Source organism: Syzygium oleosum, unplaced genomic scaffold (assembly GCF_021117445.2).
Source record: "Syzygium oleosum isolate NSW1041296 unplaced genomic scaffold, Sole_v2.1 Sole_v2.22, whole genome shotgun sequence".
NCBI classification, from domain to species: Eukaryota; Viridiplantae; Streptophyta; class Magnoliopsida; order Myrtales; family Myrtaceae; genus Syzygium; species Syzygium oleosum.
Genome location: NW_026607506.1, coordinates 3,844,543 through 3,854,235, shown reverse-complemented (window position 1 = coordinate 3,854,235; position 9,693 = coordinate 3,844,543). Strand labels below are relative to the sequence as shown.

Below are 9,693 nucleotides of genomic sequence, written 5' to 3'. Positions count from 1 at the left end.
TAGCATTCCACGAATGCTACTGTTCACCAATATTTTTTTTTTTTTTTAGTTTGAAGCTGTTCTTCACCAGGCAACCGGCGAGGGTGGCCGGCGAGGGAGAAGAGCCGGCGAGGTCGGGCGACCACCGGCGAGCCAAATCTGCCGCCGCCGCCGGTCGCCCGAGGCTAGGCGACCCTCGGCGGGGGTCGCACGACCCAGGCGACGGTCGCTGGGTCGCGCGACCTCAGGCGGCCGTCGCCCGGGTCGCGCGACCTCGGCGGCCGTCGCCCGGGTCGCGCGACCTCGGGCGGCCGTCGCTTGAGGTCGCGCGACCTCAAGCGGCCGATTGTCGCCTGGGTCGTGCGACCCCCGCCGAGGGTCGCCTGGCCTCGGGCGACCGCCGGCGGTGGCAGATCTGGCTCGCCGGTGGTCGCCCGACCTCGGGCGACGGCCGCCGGCGCCAGATCTATCTCGCCGGCGGTCGGCTCCGGCGATGGTAGGTTTTTTTTTTTTTTTAATAAATAAAATAATTCTCAAAGTTCATTTGCAAAAAAAATTTACCAAACACTATATTTTGGCCAAAGTAGCTTTACAAAATATTTTTACCAAACACCATTTGCATTTCCCCAATGGGCTTTCACCCAAAGGTATTTACATTCCCTCAAGTAGCATTTTCAAAGTTGAACCAAACATGCCCTTAATCGGCGTTGGAAAGCCTTTTAAGCATTTGGGTTAATACCATGAAAAACCCTAAACTGGTACATTTGTGACACGTTTACCCCAAACTATTTTTTTGACCATAAAAAACCCCAAACTGGTACACCTGTGATAATTTTACCCTGAATTATTTTTTTGACCACCAAAAACTCCAAACTGGTATACTTGTGACAATTTTACCCTGAACTATTTTTTTGACCACCAAAAACCCCAAACTGGTACACTTGTGACAATTTTACCCCAAACATACCACAAAAAATTCTAAACTGGTCCACATGTGACAATTTTACCTCGACCTAATTTTTAATATTATTTTATTAAATTTTTTCTTTTTTTTTTCCTTCACCTTCAACCTTCGCGGTCGGCCGCGACGGCGGCAGGCGGCTGCGAGGAGGGCCACCCTTGCCGGCGTCGGGCGGCCCTCGCCCGACGTCGGATCTGGCGAGGGTGACCCTCGCCTGCGTCGGGCGAGGGCCGACCTCGCCTACCCAGGGCAAGGGCGGCCCTCGCACGATACCGGCGAGGGTTGCCCGACGCCGGCGAGGGCGGCCCTCACCGGCTTTCGCCTCTGGCCGGTCGCCGAATCGGCGACCGGCCAGGGTTTGAAGATGAAAAAAAAAAAAGAATAAAAAATAAATAAAAATTCGAAAAAAAATAATATAATATTAACATTTTAATTCAGGGTAAAATTGTCACATATGTACCAGTTTGGGGTTTTTTGTGGTAAGTTCAGGGTAAAATTGTCACAGGTGTACCAGTTTGGGGTTTTTGGTGATCAAAAAAATAGTTCTGGGTAAAATTATCACAGGTGTACCAGTTTGGGGTTTTTTATGGTCAGAAAAATAGTTTGGGGTAAATGTGTCACAAGTGTACCAGTTTACCACCCGCCTGGGTGGCACTGCTGGAAAGGGCACTCTTCCTCTCGCAAAAGGTTGAGTGTTCGAATCCCGGGCGCCGCAGGGTGACGTAACCGGTGCACGTGTGTGATGGCTAGCACGTGTCGCCCCCAGGGTTTACCTCCCGGCTATCGGCCGTGCGGGAGTTCCCTGGGTTACCAAAAAAAAAAAAAAAACCCTAAGCATTTATGGCAATTTGGCATTTGCACATTTGCAATCAAGTTAGATCCTCTCTGGTTTTTTTTTTCCTTTTTTTGCGACATAGCAGAAACGGCAAAGTCCGAACTTTTTAACTCGGGTAAGCAAGGCATGGCGATCGTTTTTTTCTTTTTTGGCAAAGATAAAAATTAAATGACCTGGTTAGAGTAAAGTCGATCTGACGGCTTGATAGGGTTAATCGGTGTTGGAAAATCTTTTAAGTGTTTATGGCAATTTGGCCTTCGAGAAACCGAGCACGAACGACCGGACATCGCCCCGGCAGTCGAGCAGATATATCCTAGCCCCGTGGATTGGAACGGCACTCGAAAAAAGAATAAAAGCCCTGATAGGATAAAAAATTATATGCAGAGTTCCCGATTCAAACATCGTAGTACTCTTGAGAGTGGATCATGTGATATCGCATGATTCTCTGATGCTTTTCGAAACCAAGCAGATTGTTATTGTCCTTGAGAAAGCATGGTCAGTCCAAACCTCAACGGACGAATAACTGAAGCATCAAAGCAACTGCATATCGTGTTTCTAAACTCGCGGTTCCTGCTCTAAAATTCCGAAGCAAAACCGGAAACCCGATATCATATATGTCCGGCAAGTGCAGGTGTGTCCTAAAGTAAACACACATGCTTTTCCAACTACTGGGGATATGTTTGTGTAGAAGAAGTGGACCCAGATTTCAACATGAAAATGACACCAAGCCCCGAATGTTTTGTTGCCATAAACACGTTCTCGTTTCGTGTTCGTCTCTTCTTGGGACTCGGTTTCGGCTTATGCCTCCTCATCTGGTTCAGCTTCGGCCACTGGCAAAAGCAACTGCCTGTCATTTCAAACTAGACAGAGCTATCATTTAGTACCCGTCACAGATGTCGCTGTTTGCATGTTTCAGGTCTTGTACTCCCGGCTCCGAGTCCTCTCGTTGAGGATGAAAACTTGCTAGACAATCTGAAGCTGAACCAATCATTGAGTGCACATCGGCTATCTTTGCACGCCCAGTCATGACCATTGGATCTTCTGCTGCTGGCTCGAGTCCCTGGTTGTCGATGAAGATTTCCCGCTGGTTTAAGGGCCCAATGATACCTTAAAGTCACCAAAATTTCACACAGATGTCAATATAAATCAAAAATCTTAATTTGTGTAGGCAAACTAGGCGATTACAAAGTAATGAACTTGCTCAAATCATGATAAATTGCGTGGCAAGTACCTCATGTGAAGAGAAAGGCCACGCTAAGCAGGCATTAACTCTAGTTATTCAAGAAAAAGAGCAGTGACAATGCAGTCCAACAAAGAAGGGTAAATAGAAATTAGCATAAATTGCTCCACGGAAAATATTAACACTTGGTCTACAATACCCACATGGCAAGCCATGAAGACATCTAGTTAGGAATTTCGGCCCTAACAGGGGAATTAGTGCATATTTCCAAACAAGTACTCAAGGGGTGCACCCACAATTCCCTACTACAGGTCAATGGCAGATGAAATTGAGGTACTAAATTCACGCTTCCAAAAAGGATACCAATTTGAGAAAACCATGTCAACACATTAGAAAGAGGTTGAATCTTGTTGAAATCACAGTTTTCAATGGCCGCCCGTTAAATTTGTAGATGCAAGACAATCAGCAACAGTTGGTCTTTTCAATTCCCCCTAAATGTTCAAAGCATAAGCCAGACAAAATTTAGCCTTGCCGCTACTAACCTTCCTAACCATGCAAATGATCTTTGCTAGGCATTTACATAAGTCAAAGCTTCTATATTCCACCCTTCACTTGTTTTGTCTTTTTCTTCCTCCGTTTGCTACTAATTTGAGCAAACAGAGGCCGCGAAATGACCATATGAACTTCTCACAAGGGTGCAAAGACACAAGGCATCAGCATGTAAACTTGTCAAACATGCGACTTACCTGAAGTTCAGAGATCAAGTGTAAACCATCATATGCCCAATCTTTGCACCATAGAAAAAAATCGCTAATAAATTCAGGAACACAGAAAAGTCCACACAGCAATAGAAAACACTAAACAGAAAAGAACAAGGATGATGGATGCAAGAAAATACCATAAAAGAATATTTTCAGCAATCAGAAGTAAAAAGGCCATTTCCTTTATAAAAAATTTTTAACCACGCAAAAAAATTAAAGAAAAGTCAAATGAACAATTGCGTATTAATGCCATTTGCCAGAGAATAGCTAGAGCAGGAAGCCGAAACAACAGATGTAATCTGGGAAACGATGTGGACAAGTAGTCATGCATACATATTACCATAAAGGGGGGGAAACAGCTGTGACGACATGCAACGAAAAGTAAATCGATCACAGTGAATTCTACATAAAAAATATAAATTGAATTAGAAATCATATCAGAATGGCAAAGGACAAATGGGCAGATTAGTAGAGTAAATATTAGAGCATCTATTTACAAGCATTATACAATATGTAAAGATCTTGGACCTGTTTCGTTCAGAGAGGGCAATAAGATAAGAGTACTTTAGAAGCAAACTTGAAATTTATAGTATTCTGGGAGCAACCATTTATGTTTACCATGAAAACTCATATTCGTTTGCAAAAAATATCCAGGGGCAAAAACCGCATCGTTGCATATTTGTTTGGGTTATTCTACAGGATAGAGACGCAACCACCACCGAATCCCCAATTCTCAGTAAGTAAACTACCTGAAGTTCTCTGAAAAAAAAACTACCTAAAGTTCACGAAAGGTTGCCTCCTCAATTGTTAACAAGATGCTATCTCTGCAACTTGCTTGTACTTCTCTTCATATTCTCTGCCAAGTAACTCGGCCTATAACTTTATTAGACACATAAAACCGCCTGAAGGGAAACGGTAATAAAGGAAAGTACTGTACAATTGAGTAGAGAAAGTACCTTACATCTATCCTCAGATACCTCTTGGTAGCTTCCAACTCAGAAATAAGTTGCAAGCCTGCTAGCCAGTAATCTTCCCATCTCTGTCAATGTCTACTTCCATAAACACTTTCATGTACTTTTTAACATCAGAAGGCTTCATCTTTGGCCAAGGAAGCTGATTATCACTGGAAGAAGAATTAGCTACCCCAACTGAAGTTCCAGGCGATGCAAATGAGGAAGAACCTAGAGATGGAACCTGATGGAACCTGCTCTCATGGGTTTGAAAGCATATAGGGACGTTGAACCTCACTGCTAGAAGAAAGTATAGAGAATGACCTCCGCAAAGCATTCAGTGCATTGGGCCTCACATAAGGTTGGCTTTCAGAAACTAAAGTTACAGCAGAGGAGAGAGGGGCGTTAACAGTTGGATTAGTTAGTGCAGAAGATTCTTCTTTAGATGGAGAGGGTTTTGCAGAAAATAAACAACCTCCAAAAAATGAATTTGAAGAAGATCCATTTCCTCAAACAACAATTTGGGGACTAACAGGGGAACCAGTGCATATTTCCAAACAACAACTCAAGAGGTGCACCCACAATTCCCTAGATTTAAAAGGAAAATTTTGTCGAACACCTCCGACTCCAAGCCTCAACACCTCAAGTACGCTGTTTGCTAATCAACTTATGTCTAACACAAAGACAACGAAGAATTATTCTACACTCAGCATTCTACTTGTTCCAAAGCATGCTCCAATGAAAAATCACGTCATATAGACTGAATAAAATGTGGAATATAAGCTCAAAAGAAAGGAAAGGAACAATCATCCTGCTCATTTCTCTCTGATAAAGAAACCACAACAAACATTTGCACGCTTGTCAGTGAGCAAAGGAAAAAACAGCATGTGACTTAGGCTAGGTGAGTGTCCTTCACCATCTTCTCATTCTTTTCAGCCTTTTCTTGTCCAAAAGAGTCTAGAATAATGCAAATAAATCCCAATCACCCAAAAAAGGTGATGATAATAACTAAATGGAGATATGTATTCTATTTATGTCATAAACGGACATATATACTCACATGGTAATATAGAGCAGAAAGCTGCAATATTGATGTACTTTGTTTGATCTCTCAGGATGTTGACCCAACCATGCCAGAAAATTTAAGCATTCTGTGAAGGTATACTGTGCATCAGGTGCTAGACTAAATTATAGGAAGGTTAAAAGGGTTGTGGATTGTTGCATTTTTTAGGAAGAGAGTTACGAGATGATTACCTGGACAATAATCTCCTTCCCATTGACAAGAATCTGCCTGAGAAGCAAAAGGAAGTATTGTTCTGGTACACCTAAACCATAAGCAAACTCAAAAATGCCATCCCTTAGAACGCCAGTATCTTCTTGCATTATCATGGAGGCGAGCATCTTTAATCTTCAAAAACAGCTTGTAAGCTTTCTCTACACTGTTTGAAACCAATAATTTAGTGTTTAGTTTGCTATAAATACGCCTGCAAGGGAAAAAACCCTTGCGGAGACACTCCTCCATGACAAGCACTGCATTTTCCAGCTGTCCTATGTTGCAGAGCCCATTGACAATGTACTCATAAACTTCCGCATCCAATAAATGACCAGCCTCTTGCATTTCATCCCATATAGTCAACAGCATTCCACATTTACCGAATCTAGAAAGCCGCATGAGTAGCAACTTGTAAGCCCTCAGAGACACCATGCATCCGGCTTTCCTTGCCTTCTTATAGATCGTCACTGCAGCATAAGGTGGACCATAACCACACAGAGGTTCAATAAATGAGGTTACCATCCCAGTAGTGGGAACAAGCCCTCTACTCAACATCTCATCAAATATTTCCAGAGCATCAGCCACTTTTCGAAACTTAAGAAAGGAATTGATCAAACTTTTGTATGTGTCCAAATCAGGATTGCATCTTTCACTCAGCATGCTCCTATAATACTTGATGCATGCATCAAAATCCCCAATGATTGCAAAATTATAAATCATGGCATTGTAGACACTCACATCAGGATCATAACCTTTCTCTTTCAATCCATCAAAAATATGGACGGCATCATCAATCTGACCAACTCTCCCCAAACCCTGAATGAGATGTCCAAAAGTCAAACAATTCGGTGCAAATCCATCTGCTGCCATTGCCTCCAAATTCTTGTCAATGTCACCGACTCTACCCATCCTTGACCACCCACGTATGATAGTATTGTAAGTTGTCGTGTCAAATGGTACCTTCCCCTTCACAGAATTCAAAAGCGAGTTGGCAGCACCCACATGGGAGCGTTGGCATAGCGTTTGCAAAAGCACATTTAAAGACTCTGTATCACGTTCCAATCCAAACTCCTCCAGCTTGCCAAAAAGTTCTATTGCTTTGTTCACTCGATGAGCACGCACAAAACTGTCCATTACAATTGAAAGAGTCTCTAAGGTGGCAGTTGTACCATTTGATTTCATTTCATGCATCATCTCCTCCATAAAACCAAAGTATTTCCTTCTTCCGAGTGCTTTCAGAATCACATTATAGCTATGAGTGTCCGCACTAATTGTAGGCTGTTTAAGCGCCCATTTGAAAAACACTGTCATAGCTTTTCCTCCTAAGTTCCCTCGATTCACAACTCTAGCGACAATGTCAATATTCAAATCAGTAGGAACATTTGTCAAAGCATGTTCCACGGCAGTTTTGCCTCTCAGCTTTTGAAGAAAAACCCCCCGGAATTTCTCTTCAGGGGATAAGAAGCCATGATGCTCTCTGCTTCCCATCTTATTCTTTACATGATCATCATTACACACATTGGAAACAGCATTAGGCCAACTTATTGGCAACAAATCAGATAGTTCATTGAGAATGTTATTCTCATCGGCAGGGCAGCGATGCTTCGCTTTATAACTATTACATAATTCGTTATGGTAGTGATTCAAAGGACCACCAGGCGTTATACTAGAAAATGATGCTATAGAGGAAAACAGGTGTGGCATGCGAACATGTCTTCCACCATTATAATGCACCCGAAGTAACACAAGCTGATGAGACCAAAATTGAAATGCCATGTGAACAGCGTTTAGCTTGCAAAGCTACACTGTGCCCTACAATGCTTTCATATGATTAGAAATTATCTTATGGGGCATCACTGGATCCATGTTGCTGTTGTGGAAAGGTCATCTACTGCATATCCCATCCCATGCTGCTTTCCTACCATTTGCTGAAGGGGACATAAGTCAATTCTGTTGAACCTAATGAAACGTTCTTTTGTCAAAACCCATAGCAACTTCACAAAAATCCAAAATTAAAGGACCAATATTTCATAATGGCTTAGTATTCAGAAAGCAATAGAAACAAAAGCAAGCAAGCCATCTACAAGTTGTAGAACTTGATAAATCTAAACGTACAGGTTGACCGCAGATGAAATTGAGGTATTAAATTCATGTTATTTTGAGTTCCACTACACTCTAGAAAGAAGTTGAATCTTGTCGCAATCACAGTTTTCAATGGCCACCCGTTAAATTTGTACATGCAAGACAATCAGCAACAGTTGGCCTTTTCAATTACACTAAATGTTCAAAACATCAGACCAGAAAACATTTAGCCATTCCACAACTAACCTTCCTAAGCATTCAAATGATCTTTTGTTAGACAAGAAATATAGGTCAAAGCTTCTCCATTCCACCCTTTACTTGTTTTCTCTATTTCTTCCTCTGTTTGCTACTGATTCGAGCAAAACAGAATCGGCAAAATGATCCAAATTGAGCTCCTCACGAAGGTGCAAAGACGCAAAGCATCAGCATGTAAACTTGTCAAACATGCGAACTTACCTGAAGTTCAGAGATCAAGTGTAAACCATCATATGCCCAATCTTTGCACCATAGAAACAAAATCTCCGAAAAATTCATGAAAGCGGCAAAGTCCATATAGCAATAGAAAACAGAAAAGAAAAAACATGGTGGATGCAAGAAAATGCCAACTGTTGCCAGAACTAACAAGTTGAACAATCAAGAGCACCACGATAGACTACACGCTCGAGCCCAATTCCGACACAGTAAAGACCCTTATACAGGAGACAAAAGGACCAAGCACGAGCTCCGAAAGAGATATAAATCAAAGAAGAACGGAAACTAAAGAACAAAACCCAGAAATGTAAACAGAGATTCGAGTATAATGCAGCTCGGAACATACACGCACGGGCAATGTCTTCAAGTTTGAATCGCCATGACAGGGAAACATACATGGCGTTGAGGCTTTGACCCACAACATTCGCAGGAAGCTCCCCGGCTATTTCAACTTAGAAAATGTGCCGATGATTTCTGGAATTCGTCCAGATAGCCGACAGGTTCTCAAAGATCTGTTGCCTGGTAAGTCGGCGCATAAAGAACGAAAAACGCACGTACCCAGAAGAGAAGATGGGCACTTGCCGATTTCCTGGGGAGTTTCGTAGGTGCTATGGGCTGCGCTGAACGGCGTCCGTCCGTCCGTCCGTCCTATTGTTGCTTGCTCGCCGCCGCTGCTCGTCTCCCGCTCACGCGGCCTTCGGGGGTGGCGGTGGAATGGCGGAGCGGCGGCGATCTTCCCGGCGGCGCCGCGGTGGTGTGACGGCGGCGGATTGGGGGAGAGGGAGGATGACTTCAGTGGGCGTGTGAATTTGAGGATCGAGGGCATTAGAGGGACTGAGGCCCTGAGGGTTTGTGGTTTTTCTTATTTATTTCAATTTTTTTCAGAAAATAATGATTAAAAATTGTTTTTTTAAAAATAATTATATATATTACTTGAAATAATTAATTTATAAAAAATATTTTATTATCAAAACTAATTTGTAAACATTTTTATGGATATTTTACAGATTTAGTTTTGTAGGCTCCGTTCGTTTGGCGGAAAATATTCTCCCAGAAAATATTTTCCGGGATTTCCGGTGTTCGGGGGGCAGAAAACGTTTTCCGTGGGAAAATATTTTCCTTCCCCCCCTCACAAAATAAATTAGTTTATGGAAAATGACTTCCGCTTCTTCAAAAGCGGAAATCATTTTCCTGAGCTTCT

At 42.6% G+C, this 9,693-nt stretch overlaps 1 protein-coding gene and 2 non-coding genes across 22 annotated transcripts; all 3 read right to left on the bottom strand.

The window, feature by feature from the left end:
* Window positions 1–2,187: 2,187 nt before the first annotated feature.
* LOC115666373 (putative pentatricopeptide repeat-containing protein At5g43820) lies at window positions 2,188–9,326 on the bottom strand. Of its 20 annotated transcripts, none has more exons than XM_056321273.1 (6): window positions 8,268–9,326; window positions 5,921–7,898; window positions 5,727–5,817; window positions 4,673–5,042; window positions 4,492–4,589; window positions 2,188–2,882 (listed from the first exon to the last, which is right to left on the bottom strand). In XM_056321273.1, exon 2 carries the CDS (start codon window positions 7,713–7,715, stop codon window positions 6,009–6,011), a length of 1,707 nt encoding a protein of 568 aa, XP_056177248.1. In that variant the 5' UTR covers window positions 7,716–7,898; window positions 8,268–9,326; the 3' UTR covers window positions 2,188–2,882; window positions 4,492–4,589; window positions 4,673–5,042; window positions 5,727–5,817; window positions 5,921–6,008. The 20 variants fall into 20 exon arrangements, with proteins under 20 accessions (XP_056177248.1, XP_056177250.1, XP_056177251.1 ...); XM_056321275.1 differs by having other exon boundaries at window positions 4,492–4,572; XM_056321276.1 differs by lacking the exon at window positions 4,492–4,589 and adding an exon at window positions 3,702–3,742.
* LOC115666376 (small nucleolar RNA snoR101) lies at window positions 3,665–3,728 on the bottom strand. Its single transcript, XR_004003898.1, has one exon. It is a non-coding gene; the product is annotated as a small nucleolar RNA snoR101 (small nucleolar RNA).
* On the bottom strand, window positions 8,440–8,504 carry LOC115666375 (small nucleolar RNA snoR101). Its single transcript, XR_004003897.1, has one exon. It is a non-coding gene; the product is annotated as a small nucleolar RNA snoR101 (small nucleolar RNA).
* Window positions 9,327–9,693: the final 367 nt, after the last annotated feature.

Excerpts from the sequence above, each read along its gene's own strand:
- LOC115666373 (XM_056321262.1), bottom strand. The coding sequence starts at position 7,715 with ATGGCATTTCAATTTTGGTCTCATCAGCTTGTGTTACTTCGGGTGCAT.